Source organism: Sorex fumeus, unplaced genomic scaffold, assembly GCF_029834395.1.
Source record: "Sorex fumeus unplaced genomic scaffold, SorFum_2.1 ptg000038l, whole genome shotgun sequence".
In the NCBI taxonomy this organism is placed as follows: domain Eukaryota; kingdom Metazoa; phylum Chordata; class Mammalia; order Eulipotyphla; family Soricidae; genus Sorex; species Sorex fumeus.
The window spans coordinates 6,752,995-6,771,246 of record NW_026606095.1 but is presented as its reverse complement, the minus strand read 5'-3'; the positions used below and the strand labels follow the sequence as shown (position 1 = coordinate 6,771,246).

General features: G+C 47.7%; 1 protein-coding gene across 1 annotated transcript in view; it reads left to right on the top strand.

Annotated features, from left to right (window-relative positions):
- The first annotated feature begins 11,227 nt into the window (after window positions 1–11,227).
- The window catches only part of PCSK5 (proprotein convertase subtilisin/kexin type 5), a 482,296-nt gene continuing 475,271 nt past the window's right edge, over window positions 11,228–18,252 (top strand). Inside the window, exon 1 of the mRNA XM_056118773.1 lies at window positions 11,228–11,407. Within this exon, the coding sequence (XP_055974748.1) occupies window positions 11,228–11,407 (180 nt within the window). The remainder of the gene's footprint in view (window positions 11,408–18,252) is intronic.

Here is an 18,252-nt window from a genome sequence, read left to right as displayed (position 1 = left end):
GGTCTCAGCATGGTGGTGGCTGGTTCTGGAGGTCTTCGGCTGCCGGGGCTCTGCTCGGGGCGGGGAGGGAAACACAACCCATCCCCCTCCAAAGGGCCCCAGCTAGGACAGCCAGGCACGGGGGCAGGAGACTCTGTGCTGTTCTCTTCTGGGAGCTGGGTTTTGTAGTCTCTGGGTCTTGGCCGTTGATGGGATTACAAGGTGCCAGGGGCAAGTTTTTCGATAAATTAAACAGTCAAAAGTTAGGGAGGTGGGAGCGATACCAACAAACCACCTCCAACTCAGCCATACACATTCATTTATCAGCCTTGCTCCAGAGACCCACAAATAAATCTCGAGAGAGCTCAAAAACCACAGTTAATCTCGGACCCACACTAGGCTGGACAGATTAGGGTAGATTGAAGGGGGCGTGTTTGCCTGGTGCCTGCCTGAACAGAGCCCCTGGCAGTCGCCTGCTCCCACAATCCAAAATCACCATTTCCCCAGTGGACTCCGCCTTCTTGGAATCAACCTCACTGAGATATCAATCTGCTGAAAATCCAGGTATGCGGGTTTTGTGACTGAACTCTCCAGGCTTTCTCAGGGTCAGAATGGGCTACCTCACCCGGCCTCCCTGTCCTTCTGGAAGCCCTGGCAGTCATGTCCACAACCCAAAGTTGCCACCCACTTGAAAAATAAACTACTCCAGCTGTACTGCCCCGATAAAAATACTGAATGTTCTGAACAAATACTATGACCTCTTAGTACCTGTCTTACAACCACAATGCACAAAAGGAGAGAGAGAAAGAAGAAAGATGCCTGCCATAGAGGCAGATGGGGGGTAGGGCAGTGGGGAGGTGGTGGTGGTGGGAGGGATACTGGGGACATTGGTGGTGGGAAATGTACACTGGTGCAGGAATGGGTGTTGGATCTTTGCTTGATTGAAACCCAATAATGAACAGCTTTGTAATGGCCTATCGTCTCATGGTGATTTAAAACAATTTTTTAAAGAATACGAGAAAGACACATATTTTATCTCTTTTGAAAGTTTGATAGAATTTACTAGTGAAGTTAACTGGTCCTAGGCTTTTGTCATTGGGAAAATTTTTAATTATTGTTTTTTTTAATTTTAGTACTGATGTGTTCAATTCATTTATTTATTCTTGGTTCAGAATATGTAAGTCATGACTCTATTTTTTCATTTCTTCTAGATTGCACAATTTGTTGTATAGCACAGATCTGTTTCTAGTAGTCACTTATTAGCCCTTGAATTTCTGTAGTAAGGTTGTAATTTCCCCTTTTTAATTCTGATTTTTAAATGAGAATTCTCTCTCTTTTCCCTTTGTGGACCTCACTTTATTTTATAGCCTAGGTTTATTGGTTTTGTTTATACTGTAGAAGAAACACTGTTTGACTTTGCCAACTTTTCATATTGCAGTTTTAGTTTCTATTTTTCAAATATAATTTTTGTTTGTTCCTTTTACTGACTTATTCCCGTTCATTTTCTGTGTTCTTCAGATGCCAGGGTAGATTATTTTGAACATTTCTTATTTACAGATGTAGGTTTGTTTTGCTTTGAAATTTCCTCTAACATTGTTTTTTCTACATGACCTGAGATGTGGTAGATAGCTAATTCTTATTAATTGGTCCTGAGGCAATTCCTTCCTTCCTTCCTTCCTTCCTTCCTTCCTTCCTTCCTCCCTTTCTCCCTTTCTCTCTTTCTCTCTTTCTCTCTTTCTCTCTTTCTTTCTTTCTTTCTTTCTTTCTTTCTTTCTTTCTTTCTTCTTTCTTTCTTTTTTTACTTTCTTGGTGAGGGACTCACCTGGGGTTACTTCAGGCTCTGTTCTGGGGGTTGCTACTGGCACTGCTCAGGTGGTCACTTGGTGCTCAGGGAACCCCATCATATTGGGGTCAGTCCTATGCAAGGCAAGCACCTGAAACCCTGTCTTGCCTCTCCAGCCCTCTTTTGATTTCTTTTTGCCCAATTCTTATTGAGTAACATGCTAAGCCATCACATTTAAAATCTTTCCAGTTTACTTTTTGTGGTTGATTTTTTAGTTTCATACTACTGTGGTTGGAAAATTAATATCATTTCAGTTATTGAATCTTATCAAGACTGAGTTAGTGTTCCTATATTTGATCTATCCTTTAGAATAGTGTTTTCCCAGAGTGTCCTTTTCCGCAAAGTGCACGGAACCGCAGAGTGAAGGGGCATAGTTGCGACCTCTGGTGCTGTGATCTGGGCTCTGCTCTTCTTGCTTCTTCCACTAGTTTTTCAGGGGGTGGGGGACTGAGTGATTTCTTTTTTTTTTTCTTTTCCTTTTGTTTCCAGAGAAGGTGGCAGGAGGTCAAATAAGTTTAGGAACATCTGCTTTAGAATGTTCCATGTACACTTAAGAAGAACGTGTATGCATTTGTATAAGGGTAGAGATTTCTGTAAATGTCTAGTAAATTCGTCTCATCGGTTACCTCCTTTATAACCATTTTCCTAAATTTGAATGGTTTAATGGGTCATGTATTTTTTGCTTGATTGAAACCCAATAATGAACAGCTTTGTAATGTATTTTTGTGGGGATGGTTGGACCACACCAAAGTGCTGCTCCTGGCTTGCTCCCAGCTCCGTGCTCAGGGCTCAGTCCTGGTGCTGTTAAGGAGATCATATTGTGCCAGGGATAGAACCCAGAACTCCTGATGAATCCTAGTTTTCAGAGATAGACCAAAACAAGTAAAACTTGTTGAAATGACAAGTCAAGCTTCCATTCTTCAAACTGGAAATTCTTATTTTAATACCAGTATTCATATTAGATTAATATTATTCCTTGGTTCATAGCATGCTTTCTTTGGTCAATATTGCTATTTCCTTTATTGTTTTAAGAAAATATACCTATATGATTTTCTTGTTTGTTTGGGGGCCACACAAATCCTCAGGAGCTACTCCTGTTTTGTTACTTGGATGTCACCCCTGGTGGTAATTTTGGGCCATGCAGTTATAGAGTGATAGATACCTCAGGGCTCCAGTATGTAAAGCCAACGTAACAGTCCTTTGAGCATTTTCCCAACCTGTTCGTAAACTTATTTTGCCACGATCGGTTTACTGTCTTACTATGTTTACTATTTTCCTCAGTTTTCTTACTTATTAAATAAAGCACAGCATAAATAAAGTAGCACAACTCTGCTAGCTCTGATCGCTCTTAACTCTGCTCTCCCTGAGGGAATTACGACCTGGTACGTGCCTGGCTTCCTGCCTGACATATAACTCTGTTCGTATAAACAGTCGTTATTACTAACATTTACTATTGCTATTATGAAATTTGACGAATGTCCGCTGCCAATTCGGAATTTTCTATGCTGCAAAATTCAACAAAATCTCTGCAAACTTGGTGACTGTTCTATTGCGCAGTGAAAATTCTGTTGGTCTTTTTTACTTAGCTCCAAACTGCCCGCTACCAACTTGCCATTGATTCACAGAATCGCAAATTAGAAGAGATCTTCAAGGTCAATCTCCAGCAAAGGATGGAGCAGAGGAAGAACTGAGATGTCTCTTAAGGCAAGCTCTTTCTAGAATAATTCCCCTTGGAGGACTTTCGAGGCAGATCCTTATGGAGTTCCTGTTCCCTTCTATTAAGTTGCCTGCACTGTTGCACTTCAGTGAGATTTCCTCTGAAAGCTGGGAGGGACCTTGGCAAAGAGGCCCAACACTAGTGAAGCCTCATTATCAAGTAATATGTTACAGAGAACGAGCAAGTTAAACTTAAAACTGCCTGATTTCCTGCCATATGGCATGTTACAGGGGAAGAGTTCAGGGTCAGGTCTTGCCGTCCTCACTTTGCATGCAGAAAGGAAGCATTTGTGGAAGGCTTGGATTCCAGTTTTTTTCCCAGTGTGAGGAATGGCTCTGCACTAGCCATGACTGTTCTATCGTTTCGTTGTCTCCCTCTGGCTTCCGACAGAAGGGCCACCAACAGAGCTCAGCTTCAGGAAATTTTGGGGGCTATTTTTGCTGCAACTGTTGATTCTTATCTAGAAGCATTATTCTGGCCAACTGGCTCTAATAAAGGAAGCTAATGAGTTCATTAAGGTAGGTACCAAGGCAGGAAGCAGGATATGTTCATGCATCCACAGAAGAGGGTTCCTTCGGTATCTTTCAGATCTACAAATCATACTTTGGCATACGCACATCTACCTGATGTGAAAAATAACTGCAAAAGTGATGGCCAATTGGATGAATGCCTCTACAGTCCTCTGCTTGATTTGACGAATGGTTGGGTATTCCCTTTCTGATTTTTAAAACAAAGCAATGTTCCCCCCCTCCAAATATATATGCATCCATCTGGAAGAAGGTTCTTTGTGTAAACTAACTGCTGCTCTCGCTTTGCAGTTCTCTCTCTGGCTCGCTGTTGTGAATGCAATGGCTGGTGTGTGTGCTGTGTGGTCTGGTGTGTGTGGTGTGTGTTTGTGGCATGGTGTGCTTGTGGCATGTTTGGTATGGTGTGTGTGAAATATGTATGTGTTGTATGTGGTATGTGATTATGTGGTGTGTGTCTGGTGTGTGTGTGTGGTATGTGTGTGTATGTGTATCTGGTGTGTGGTGGTGTTTGTATGTGATATGTGTCTGGTATGTGTGTGATGTGTGTATGTATGTGTTTGCATGTGCCAAGCAGAGTGCACTCAAGATAAACAAGTGTTAATGAAAGAAAAAGACACCATGGAGAAAAATGGCAACAAGTAATACTAATACTTCAAGGGATCGATCCTGAGCCTCAGAGTTTGGCTGCAGTGACTTCTCTTCACTTTTTCAGAAGCTGCAGCCCAGAAGTGAGGGAACCCGAAGAAGGAACTGTTCTGTGTTGTCTTTACAGCTCTAAATAGTGAAAGAACCTGGCATCAAAGGACTCAGTAAATACTTTGTGCATTCCACACAGCGGTCTGTGTCCTCTGGATCACGGATCCTTGTCAGAACAGACTTTCCCTCACCTCTAATAGGGAATTCCAGGATTTTGAAAAACTGATATTCCTTGGATGTCTACTGAGATCTGCATTCGTTTGTCCCATGCCATCTAAAATATGTCAGCTTCTAGGGTATAAACCGATGTCCTATAAAAAGGCTCAGGTGACCTCTGTGGCAACTAACAATGGTTGAAAACTCAGGATTCCAGGTTAAGGAGAGAGGAAGAGGTAGGTATCAAAGTTTCGCCTAGTTGCCATACTCTACCAGAATTTCTACAGCCCGAGCATAGAGCTTATGCTTGATTTTCATTTGCATACAACAGAAGCAACAATAATGGAAAAACTAATTTATTCTAGAGTAATTTAGAGTCTGAGTTCCACTAACACTCTGTGACCACTCCCTCCTTTTCCCTCTAGATGTTCAGAGGAGGTGTCTCTAGTCAGTCAAATAAATAAGTGAATGAAATATGAGCTTTTCTGCAAATGATTGAGATTTTCTGATCTTCCAATTTCTCACTAGTAACGTGGAGATAATGGGATCCTGTGGGATTGTTTTCAAGATCAAATGATATAGTATAGCATGTATGTAGTATAAAAGGTCATAGGATGATAATTTTATGAGCTATGAACATAACTGAGTTTCGTGAACTTTCAGTTTAGAATTTTGAGTTCCCAGATTGGTTCAGCTGGGCGGGGGAGGTTGGTATAGGAAAGTGAAGTTCTGGCAGATAAGAGCATCATTACTCAAAGGTACTTACAAGCGGCCAACATGGCCGACCCGAGTTCGATTCCTCCGCCCCTCTCGGAGAGCACGGCAAGCTACCGAGAGTATTCGATATGCCAGACACAGTAACAACAAAGTCTCCAATGGAGACTTTACTGGGCCCGCTCGAGCAAATCGACGATCAACGGGAGGGCCTTTATTTTTTTACATCTGTGGTACGTTAGTCTATTTCAGAAATATTTCATCCATTTTTAAGAAGAGGAGAAAGCATAAGAAAGGAAGAGGAACACAGAAGAGAAGAGAAATTTTTTTCAGGTAAGTGGGGAAGGGGCACACCTGGTGGTGCTCAGGGCATACTCCTGGCTCTGTGCTCAGGGCTGGGGATCAGTCCAACCAGAGTAGACCATGTGCAAGGCAAAGGTTTGTACTTTCTCTTCCAGCCCTTTTATGAATTTTTTTTTTTTTTTTTGCTTTTTGGATCACATCTGGCCATAACCAGGAATTATTCCTGGTTCTGCACTCAGGAATTACTCCTGGCGGTGCTCAGGGGACCATGGGATGCTCGGAATCGAACCCGGGTCAGCCACATTACCTACTGTGCGATTGCTCCAGCCCCCCTTTTATGAATCTTTTAAGGGCCATTGAACTCCTTCATAAAAGATAAACTTTCTTTTCAGAAGAAATCATCCTGGGACCAACAAAGGATAAAGACTGGACTGGAGAAATGGGTTAATTCCTTCTTCCTGACTTTTTCAGCAGGTGGGGGGAACATAGAGAGATTTTCAAGTCCTACTTTTGGTGTCTATGGACCGGTACTAGGGATTCTGTTGACTGCTAAGATTCAGGGGTGCTGTGGCACTCGGCCCTGGGGTCTTATTTCTGGAGATCATCAAGGCTGCCCCTGCAGGGATTTTGGTGGGTACATTTAGGGTCACAGAGGAAGAACTGAGGGTCTCTTGAGCTGCCCCTGGCCTGTGCAAGTCATGTCCCTAACCCTGCACCATCTCCCAGTCCCCCTCTCTTCTCTTAAAAATCACTGTTGGATCAAAATGTGATTGAATAATTAAAAGTTATAGTCCAAATCAAAGACTGCATGTAAGAAAAAGAGGCAAAGAACTTCTTGATAGTATCTGGTGTTATTTTCAAAGACTCAACTGTTGGTAAGAAAAATCACAGCCGATATATAAGAAAATGGAGCGTCACGGTTGTGGCTAAGAAATATACTACTTCCTTACATCATGCATGAAACTCTGTATTTTATTCCTGGCATTACAAAAAAAATGTGATTCCTTTAGACACTCTTCTTTGCAGTGAAAGAAACGACATTAAAACAAAATGACATAATGAAAAAAAATCACTGTTGGGACCTGAGTGATAGTACAGCGGATAGGGCATTTGCCTCACATGCAGCTGACCTGGGTTTGATTCCCAGCATCCCATGGTCCCCCGAGCACCTTCAGGAGTAATTCCTGAATGCAGAGCCAGGAGAAACCCCTATGCATTACAAGTGTGACCCAAAAAAGACAAAAAAAAATAACTGTTTGGGGGTATGGTGCCGCCAGCAGGTCAATCTGTACCTGTGAGGCAAGTGCATCAGCAGCCTGATGGTGCCTTCAGACTTCCAGATACCCCAAAATTGCTGCAGTGCCTTTGGCCAGACCCCAAAAACTTGGGGCAAAGTTTACCAAGAAAGTAAAGGGCCAAAAGTTAGGTATGTGAGAGACACACCCACAAACCACCCCAGGCTCAGCTATATAATTGGGGGCATGGCCTCTCTGGTTTCTGATCAAACTGCTTACTGGCCATGATCCCAGAGACTCAGAAACAAATCTCGAAACCCAATGGCTTTTGGCAGAAATGTGTCCGGTCCCTGCAGTAGGTTACTGGTGTTGGGCCAACCCAGGTGGGAATAGGTTTCGTGCCTTGGCCTGTTCCCTCTTGGCGGCCTGGTGGCTGCCATCCTCCAGAGGCCTCTGGACAGTCTGAGCCCCAGTGACGAGACACGCGGGGCCTCACATGATGGGGGTGGATCTGGCCCTTTCCTCCTCACCCCATGGAGACCCCAATTTGCTGCCCACAAATGGCCTCTCTGGCTCCTAATCAAGCTGCTTAAAGGCCATGATCCCAGATCTCAGATCCCATGATCCCAGATCCCATGATCTCAGAAACAAATCTCAAAACCCAGTGGCTTTTGGCAGAAATGCATCCAGACCCCACAGTAAATTACTGTCGCTGGGCCACCCCAGGGGGGAAAGGGTGCTGTCCCTCCGCCTGCTTCCCCTAGGCGGTTTGGTGGCCGCCATCCTGCAGAGGCCACTGGTCAGTCAGTTGGGCCCTCAGTGAGGAGACACACAGGGCCTCACGGGATGGGGGTGAAGCCGGCCCTCTCCTCCGCATCCCAAAGAGACCCTGAGTCGCCACCCATGAACCGCCTTTTTGGTTCCTGATCAAGCTGCTTAACAGCCATGATCCCAGAGACTCAGGAACAAATCTTGGAACCCAGCAGGTTTTGGTAGAAATCCTCCATTTAAGTGTTAAAATTTTGGAATTTCAAAATCGAGCAGCCACGTGACATCATATGTTATTCTTAACCAGCAATAGAAAACAAATTGTCTACTGTTGCCTTTTCAGCAGATCTGAGTGTTGGGGTAAAATCCCAAATAATAATGGTGGGTCTGGTGTTGAAATATTGAATGTGATCAAAGTAGAGAGAGAGAGTAATGTGGAAATCATCTGCCCCACAGGTAGGGGGAGGGTGTGGGATGGGGGATATACTGGGGTTTTTGGTGGTGGAGATTGGGCACTGGTGAAGGTACAGGTGTTTCATTGTATGACCGAGACTTAAACCTGAAAGCTTTGTAACTGCTCTCACGGTGATTCAATAAATAAAGTTATAAAAAATGAAAAAAAAAGTAAGGTGGAGTTCATGCCCAATTCAACCAGCCTAATCAGTGGCTGAATAAATAGCAGTACTCCTACATTAAAAAAAAAAAATCACTGTTAATTGATTTATCACTGGTTTGCAATACTTTGGAATTTCAGGGATACAGTTTAACACCTCTATACATATACAGGACTCAATGATCTCACCACTAAAATTATAGCACCATCCTGTCACCCCCAAGACACCTGGCCCATTTCTCCATGCCTCTTGTAGCTATCTGGTAACCACCATGGTTTTCAAGGAGTCTAGAAACTAGTTTTGCTGCTTTCTGCCCCTTCCATATTCATGTTGTTTCACAGGTGAGTGAAACTCACATGGTAACCGTCTTTTGCTTCATTCAATCCTTTCAACATAAATTCTTTTTGGTCTGAAAGGTAGGATTTCATCCTTTTTAGTACTATTCCATGGAGACTACATTCTTTGGCTTTATTATGGTCACTTAGGTTGATTCCATGTCTTGGCTATTGTGAATAAGGCTGCTATGAACAGAATGAATGTAAAGATCCTTCCAAGTTACTGTTGTAGCTTTCTGTGAATAAATGACTGGGCATGAGACCATATGGTATTTCCATTCTTATTTGTTAAGGGGTGTCTGTAAGGTTTTCCTTAGAGGCTGCTCTAGTCTACAGCTTCACAAACCTTGAGCTGTACCAGAGTCATCCTTCACTTTCCACCTAATCTCAGTCAGCTCTCACTGTCTCTAGTCTTTGTGATGTGTGCCAGTCTCATTGGTGTGAGGTGATATCTCATTGTTTTCTTTCACATTTTCCTGATAGTAAGTAATGCTGAACATCTTTTTTATGTCTGTGGAGACCATCTGTACATCTTCTCAGGGAAAGGGTCCATTGAAAATTTTGGCCCATTATTTGAACGGGCTTTTGTTGTTCTGTTTTGTATGTGTCCTTTGCAAACTCTGAGTGGAAACCCCTAGTTTTATGTATATTGTGCAAATATCTTCTCCCAGTGGGTGGGGAGGCAGTTTTTTTTATTTCTGTGGTGGGGTTCTTTTGTTGTGCAAAGCTTTTTGATTTGAATAGTTCTGTTTGATTCATGCTCTTGTTTTCCTGGCCAAAGCAGTTAAGTCACCAAAAAACATCTCTACAGTTGAAGTCCTTAATTTTCTTCTACATATTTCATGGTTCCCAGCCTCACAGTCAAGCTTTCAATCTACTTTGCATTAATTTTTGTCATGGTGTAAAATAGTGATTTAGATTATTCCTCCTCCTCCTCCTCCTCCTCCTCCTCACCCTCCCCGTCCTCTTCTTCCCCTTTGTGGGGTTTTCCCAGCATTTCTTTTGAAAGCCTTCCCTTGGTCGCTGCATGATACGCGGAATGTCCATAAATGTGAGGGCTCTGTGTCTTCCAGTTGCAGGCTCAGTGCTTCAGTGCAGGACGCAGGACTAAAGAATTCACAGCCTCAATAATTACTCTGCATTTCCTCTGTGGTCCTGTGCACGTGGCAAGTTCTCACTGTCTCAGGCATTGCTTAAGTGGTCCTACACCCACCCCTATCCCCCGGCCCCCAGGTGGGTAATCGAGACTTCAGACCGGAGGCTACGGGTGAAGTTATTTCCTAGGCCCTACGTCGCCATCCACTTTCCCATGGATACCCCCACCCGCTGCTTTCTCCAGTCCGACAGTCTGGTGCAATATTGGACGGGCGGGTTTCCCACGTGGGCACCGGCTCCTTTAGCCAAGACTTGGACCAGAGCTGATGCTCTCCGTGCGTTAGCTTCTCCCGGAGCAGAAAGTTACGGAAAAGCTCCAAGAGCGGAGTGTAAAAAAATCCCGTTTTTAAATTTTTTTTTTATTTTTAAATTTTTTGACTTGACCATCGACACGCAGACGTCCTGCTGCAAGACTTAAGAGGTTGAAGGAGGTTTCCCTAGGAGGGTCTTCCTTCCGGGGCGGGGGGGAGCGCTGGACTCCCACCGGCTCAGTCTCTGCGGACCGGAGAACAGATGCAGGGGGAGGGGAGAGGAGGCGAAAGCGGGACGCGGCTGACAGAGGGCGGGGGGCTCTCTCTCGGCCAGCCCTTTGCAAGAGAGAGTCGCCGCCGCCGCGTGTGAGGGGAGGGGGCCTCCCGGAGGCGGCCGAAGCCCGCGGCGCTAGGACCGCGGGGCCGCCTGGCTGCGGCGCTGCTGGCGGGCGGGCGCGGAGGAGGGACGCGGGGCGGGACGCGGGGAGGGACGCGGGGAGGGAGGGGTCCGGGGCGGGCGCGCGGGGGACGCGTTTAAGTCGAGCGGCCGCCGCAGCCCGGGCCACTCGCAGTGCCCGCGCGCGCGGCTCGCAGCCGGAGGGACCGAGCGAGCGAGCGAGCGAGCGAACCAGCGCAGGGGGCGCCCGCTCGCCGCCTGCCGCACCGGAGCGCCCCGGGGTCGGGGCCGGCGAGCGGCGGCCGGGGGCATCGTGGGCTGCACGGGGGGCTGCACCGGGGGTCGGGGGAGCCGCGGGCCGGCGCGGCGCGGGATGGTCTAGGCGCCCGCGCCTGGGGGGAGCCCGGATCGCCGCGAGGGGCCGGCGGGAGGCAGCGCGCGGGGCGCCAGGCCGAGAAGTTAGTTGGCGCGGCGCTGCGGGAGCGGAGCGAGCTGCGGGCGGCCGAGCGGGCAGCGGCGGGCAGCGGCGCCGGGGCCATGGGCTGCGCCGGCCGCCTGGACCTGCTGCTGGGCGTGCTGGCGCTCTTCGGGGGCCGCCTGCTCCCCGAGGCCCGGGCGGCGCGCGTCTACACCAACCACTGGGCGCTCAAGATCGCCGGCGGCTTCCCGGAGGCCAACCGCATCGCCAGCAAGTACGGCTTCGTCAACCTCGGACAGGTGAGGGCGGGCTGGGCGGCCGGGGTCCCCCGCGCCCCCATCCCCATCCCCGTCCATCCCCCCACCCCGCGATCTCCGCCTCTGCCCCCCTCCCCCTCCTCCTCCTCCTCCTCCTCCAGATGTGCTCCTGCAGCTGCCGCCCCGACTCTCTTACTCTCGCGCTCTGTCTCTCTCCCCCCAAAGTTCCTAGGGTCCCTGTTTTTTTTTTTTTACTTTTTTTTAGCTTCTTGGTGTTTGTTTTCACTCGGGTGCCCGCCACGAGGGCTGCGGGGTTCCCCTCCCGCACCATCCCGAGAGGAGGCTGCGGAGCGCGCGGCCCCCCGGGCGCGCGGGAGGTCGGGGCGCAGCGGGGCCGCCCCGAGCCCTTTTGTCGGGAGGGGCTGAGCGCGCGTCTGCAGTCGGCTCGGAGGAGGGGAACCCCCTGCCCAGGGGGGCTCAGCGCGGCCCCCCGAGAAGTTTTCCTCTCGGGTGCTTGCGGGCGTGGGGGGAAGCGGAGCCAGGGCGGGAGCCGGGATCGGTGCGGGTGTGCGGGGCTGGGAACCCGGTGGCGACCCGGTGCGGAGCGGGGACCCGGACGGAGAAGCCGCGACCGGAGCGGGGTTCGCTGGTGGGATTGGAGACGGGAGCTGGGCTGGGCGGGGGGATGTCCCCGAGTTGGGTTTGGATCAAGGACCGGAGCTGGGACCAGAGTTGTAACTGGAGTTGTGCAAGCCGGGTCGGGTTTGGGGGAGGCCGGGCCAGGCGTGGACGCCGCGTTTCGGGGTGCCTGGCGCGTATCCCAGCGGGGATCAGGGGGGCTCGAGGTCGGGTGTGAAACTCCGAGGGGGTGACTGGCAGGGACCCGGAGGAAGACACCCGGCTCGCCCCCCGACACGTGCGTTTCGGGGTCGCGTAGCGACGCGGGGCTCGGGGACTCGGGGCGCACCGTGGGCACCGTTTGCGGGGTCGAGGGTGTCAGGCCGAGGTGTTGTGTAGGGACATGCCTGGGGTCGGGCGGAGTTGTGGGGGGATCTTTGGAAGAACTGCACCCCCTGGATGTGCCCCGGGCTGGACGGTCCAGGTCTCCCCACTGCGCGGGATCGGGGGGCAGGGATCCCTCGGAAGCGAAGGTGCCAAGTGCCTGACCTGGAGCTCAACCGGATTCCCGCAACCCGGAGGCCGAGGGATGTGGTGGGGCGGCCGCAGGGGACTCACGAGCACCTCTGTCCTGGCGTGCGCCCTGCGGTGCGGAGGGAGTCCTCCTCCGGAGGGTCGCCCCTGGCTTTGTGCCTTGGCGCCCCGGGAACCCGCCTGCGGGCGCCTCCACCCCCTTTCAGGAGGAGCTGGAGGTGTGAGACTCATGATCACTGAATCTTGCACTTTGAGGTGGTCCCACAGTGACCGTTGGAACCTGCCCTGGGAAGGCAGAGACCAAGGCAGGGGTGGGGGGTAGGGGCGCGGGCGGGGAGGCTGGGCGTGTCTCCAGAGCCCTCCTTTGCCACCCCATAACTTGAGGGAGTGTCTCCTTGCCTGCCTGCTTGCTGGCCATCTGCAGAAGCCCCTTTTAGGTGAGGTCCCAGCTGGTGCTGACCCCGAGCCTGGGAAGCGAGGAGGGTCTACACTGAAAGGAGGCAGGAGTTGATCCCAGGGCCGCCCAGAGGGCAGCTCAGGTTCAGCCACTGTCCAACCTTTCCTAGCTTCCTGGCACTCATGACAGAGAAAGGTCCTCACAGTGCCAGGCTTTCCTTTATGATCAGCAGATGACTGGTGGGGGTAGGCTTTTCTTCCCATTCAACACAACTGGAGACATTCACCTGCATCTGCGTTGTGGAAACTGGGATTATGGACCCAGGTCTGTGTGATAGAGCAGCTAGCTGGTTTTTCTAGGGACTGTCTTTTCTCCGGGGAGAAAGGAAGGAGAAAGGAAAAGTCCTGTTTTCTAGAAATCAGATTTCATAGCTCAGTGGGTTGGAAGGACAGGGCAGGTCTGGGTCCACTGATACTCTTCAGACAGACCTGTGACATCCTGAATCTAAGCCTCCCCATGGCCTTCGGGGACAGAGAGCTGTTTCTAAACAAACTCCCCCAAAAGAACTTAGATCCTGCAGCAACTTTGCTGGCTGAGGGAGAAGTTGTCACCCACTCTGGAACCAGCGTTTGCTCAGGCTCAAAGGACTCTTTACATAGGCCCTTCAAATGAAACCTGGTGAATTTTCCCTTAAGAAGTGATACCAGCAAAGTTTACATACTAGAAACACCAAACTGCACTGTGGCTCTTTTATAATGCCTAAGAGGAAATATGGTTCTGACAGGGATTACAGAGGACCTCTTGAACTGATGAGCCATAACCAGTGTAAAAGGATCTACTGTAAAGCTATTCTACTGTAAAGCATTTCCTCTGTAGATCAAAGCAGCTGTGGTTTTGTTTGTTTATTTTGTTTAGTTCTTTTTTTGGAGATGGGGGGGCTAAGTTTTTTGGGGGGGTGAGCTGCCAAGTTGAATTCACACGTGCAGTATCCTTGCACTGTGAGGGCAAAAGGCATTTTTTACTCACACTTTACTGCCCTGTCTTTTTAAGGCGTTTAGCCACCTGGTTGTTGTGCTTTGTCTCCATCACTAAACCAGCTGTGGTTCAGTTGAGGGCAGTAACTCATCTGCTAATGTCCCTGCAGTGTTCCCTGCTTTCGGCCATCTGCCCTTAGCGCCCCATTGCAAGTAGCACACGTTGGAGCTGAGAACCTGTTAGTGAATACAGAAGTCGCCTGATGCATTTTTGATGTCTTCAGTAATGATATTTTCGGTGAATGAGCTGGTGAATTTTAGCTGGGTAGAATTTTGACTGCGCAGAATTTTCAGTGGCAACGTTCAGAGATTTCTCCAGGAAAATGCAGGCATGCTGGTGCTGCTTCTGCTCATGCAAGATAAGGTGTGCAGCAGAACAGGAGAACAAGGAAGCAAACCGATGGATGGAAGAGCTGTTTGACTCCTTTGCAGGGAACCAGGGCTCCCTTTAGGGGAAGAGTTTTCTTGTGTTTGGTTAGTTAGAATGAAAGCATTTTGTTTGGAAAGGTTTTCATGGTTGTTGTTGTGTGTGTGTGAATGATTTATGCTCTGATGTTCTGAAATGATGAGCAAACTAATGATTATTATCAATCAGCATCTTCTCCAGTTTGCTTGATACCTCTGTCAGGTGAGGGGTGCCTCGCTCTCCTCCTCTAAGTCCCGATCCTATTCTTTAGTGTCCATCTGGGCAGGTGTGGGCATGGAAGAAGATGCCCTGCTCTTCCTTCGCAGTGTATTTTCACCAACTTTAAGAGTGTGGTGGGTAGAAGCAAGAAGTGATGTTAAGAAATGTGACCTGACATAGTACTGTAAACCTTTCGATGAATTCCTCTGCAAGCCAGGAGAAATCTGTTCCTGGTTATTTGGACCAGGGTGAAGCTCTCTTCTACATAGTAGTTTTGCTCTCCCTACTGAGGGTGGTTTATAATCAATCCTTGATTCCAAGTTGAGATGTAGGAAAAAAACTCCCAACCCACACCTCGTAAAGGATTTTTGAGCAAGACCTCAGAAGGGTAAAGTCAGATGCAAACAGTATAGGGGGTATCTCTTACCTGGGGTTGCCGTTGAACGCATCGACTCGGCCCTTCAGAAGAGCCAGATGCAAGGTCTGTGAAAGCAGGAATGTCACTGAACTTAATGGAGCCCCTGTTCCTTCATCTGTGAAATGATAAATCTCCATCTCAATTCTCCTAGAGTGAGCTGACTAGGCAATGCTTAGCACATAGGCTTGCAGTGAAAGTTCTGTGAATCTGAATCTCAAATCAGACTAGGTAAAGAGAAAGGAAGACATTTTTATAATGGAAGATGCAAAATGTGAAGATCAGGAAAATAAATTTTTGATGACTGAGTAAAAAGAGCTAAATCAGAGCTTTTAAGACAGGGAAAATGGTTTTCCATTTCAACTAACAATTCAAAATGGTTTTAAAATAGTTTCTGTTGGATTCTAGCTGATTTCCCATGGCAGGGCCCTCCTTCCTTGATCCATGAAGTCATTTATTACCTGCTAGAGGAGAACATTTCTGCAGAGAGAAGGAAGGGAAGGAGAACAACTGAAGACTGGCGATTTATTCAGCATTGTACCTTGGTGCATTGTGTTAGCTGATATTCCAATCTATATTTTAATTCTGAATGTCGTCAAGTGAGAAAGTGAGAAGCAGCTTTGGCAGGAAGAATCCTTGTTCAAAATGTCCTGAAGGCTTCCCACTCTGATGGCTAATTTTGACCTGTGAGTAATAGGGAATGCTAAAGTGTTCAGACATAGTGAAGAATGAGTTCTGGTGAGGGGATCGGTGTTGGAACAGTTTATGCCTGAAACTCAATCATGAATAACTTTGTAAATCACAGTGCCTTAAAAAAAAAAAAAAGTAAAAAGCGTGGCGTGACTTCTGGGCGCTTCCCATTGGCAGTGGAAATGGTGAATCTGGCTTGTGTGAGCTCCTGGGTTATGTGGGTGTGAAAGAGACACCCCCCCCCCCCCAAGTAAATTCTTAGGCATTTTGTAAATGGAAAAGCAAATTGATGTGTGGTCTAAGGTTGATCCCCGTGATATATCTGGTTTTACACAAGCGTATCTCCATGCCTAAGAACCTCAGTCCTGACCTCTGCTCTCCACTCTCTCATGCATAGTTCTCTGAGCAGGGGAATCTTTACTGGAAAAAGCCGTTCAGATTTCTTGGCCTGATAATGGTGAGTCTCTTGCATTAACCTCATAGACGAGGAATGGCTTGTATGTGGCCATTGGGACTTTGGGGATTTATTTGAATCAAAAACTACACTTTTGGGAGCCCAGAGGCGGCTGAATTTGCCTTATTGCTATCTTTCATAAGCTTAGTACCAGAGGTCCTAACCTTAAAGATCAGCCAGAGAAGCAGGATAGTGTGCTGGGAATATATCCAGCCCTGTCTGCTCTGCATAAGGGAGGGAGTCCTCACCCAGAACCGTCCCCTGGGCAGGGAGGGGTCTTTGTGTTGTTCTGTGGAGTCCTGTTTGGGTTTCCTCCAAGGCATCTGTTCTCTCCAGGCCTCTGTCTGCCTCTGCCTCCAGGACTTTATCACTTGGTTAATTCAGGTTGGATTAAAAAATGATGGAGCTGACTAAGGCTTCCTGCTCGGTTAACAGTGAATTAAAAATGCAGCCTAGGAGCTCTATGGGTATATGCCAGTATGTGTATACGTATATTTCCCCTCCCTCCTTCCCTCCCTCCCTTCCTCCCTCCCTCCCTTCATCCCTCCCTCCCTCCTCTTCTTTTTTTTTGTAGCGTATATTAACATTTTGTGTTTATGCATGGTAAGTTTGCACAGTTTAGCTTGAAATCACTCACACAAGCATCCTTACTAGTTGCAGTGTAGACATCTCTGTCTTCAGGGACCAAGAAGGAAGATTCAGTGCCAGTATACTTTTTCATTTGGGCTAATAGTGGGAGGAAAGTGAGACAGAAAAAGGAGCCGTAATAGGAGGTGTCAGGGTTTGAGTGAAACTCCAGGGTTTTCTCCTTTTGTTAACTAACCCATTCTCCCAGGCCTCATTTTTCAAACCTGAGACTATCATGCCTGCTTTGCTCATCTCCCAGTTTTCTCTAAAATCAAGTGAACATGGATCTTGACATAAAATAAGGTACAGTAAGTGTTCTAGGATCTGTAGAGGTCTGGAGTATTCAGGCAGCGCTGCTCATAGGAAAGTAAGACAAGATTGGGTTTAATGTGGACTAATTTGTGATTTTCCTGGGGATTGTGGGACTAATACTGGTGATTGAGTAAGACCGGAAGGGGAGAGGTCAGTGTCCCTGACTCTGTCCTGAGAATCCCACTTTCCCACTCGACCAAGGAGAGACGTTTACTATACTGAGTGTTTGTTCAGCATGTCAGCCAAGGTTCTCCTAGTTAGACAGTTTTGATTTATGAAGGATGTCACATCTGAGGATGCAAGATTGTTAATCTATAAAGAATTAAAGTTAAAAAGTCTTTGAACTTTCACTCGACCGTGATTGTAGACAGTAGTGGGGAGTGAAGACCAACTAGAGGTAGGTCCCTAGGGTACATAGGTGGGACCCTCTCAAAGGCATGTGTGGAACTCCGCTCTTCTCTCTTAACTGAAATGAATGCATGTGCTGGTACGGAGATAGGGAATCTGTTAGTTTAAACAACCCACATGCCTCTATGTACAGTTTTGAAAACAGAAGCTAAGTCTGTGTTTGCTGCCAAATCTTGCCTGATTTGTACCTCCCATGCTTCCTTTATGGCAAAAATCTATCCTGACCTGTGGACATTAGTTGGAGGTATCCAGGGTTTTGTTGTTCTTGCATATATTTTTAATGAATTTGATTATGGGGGTGTTGTCCTTGATCCAGGTAGAGGTGTGTATAATGGCCTGTTGGCCTATTGTATTTTTCTTTTTCCTTTTGATTTTTGGGCCACACCTGGTGTTGCTCAGGGCTTCCTCCTGGTTCTGCACTCAGGGATCACTCCAGGTAGGGTTTAGGGACCATATGGGGTGGCAGAGATCAAACCTGTGTTGACAGCATACAAGGTAAATGCCCATCCACTGTACTATGTCTTTGCCCCGTATTATTACTTTTCTTATATGAAGAATTATGAGTACAGAAATGCATCATTGCCACAAGATTTTGTAAAAGTAATTTATAAATTTGTTCAGCTGAAAAGTCAGAGACAGTACCATGTAGATCTCTGATTTTCCTTTATTCGCTTCATTCTTGGTTTTATAAAGCAGCAAAGATCATAGGTATCTTACTATTTCTCTATTTCCCCAGTTTTGAAATGAAACCCTTTAAAAAGGCTCCAGTTCAT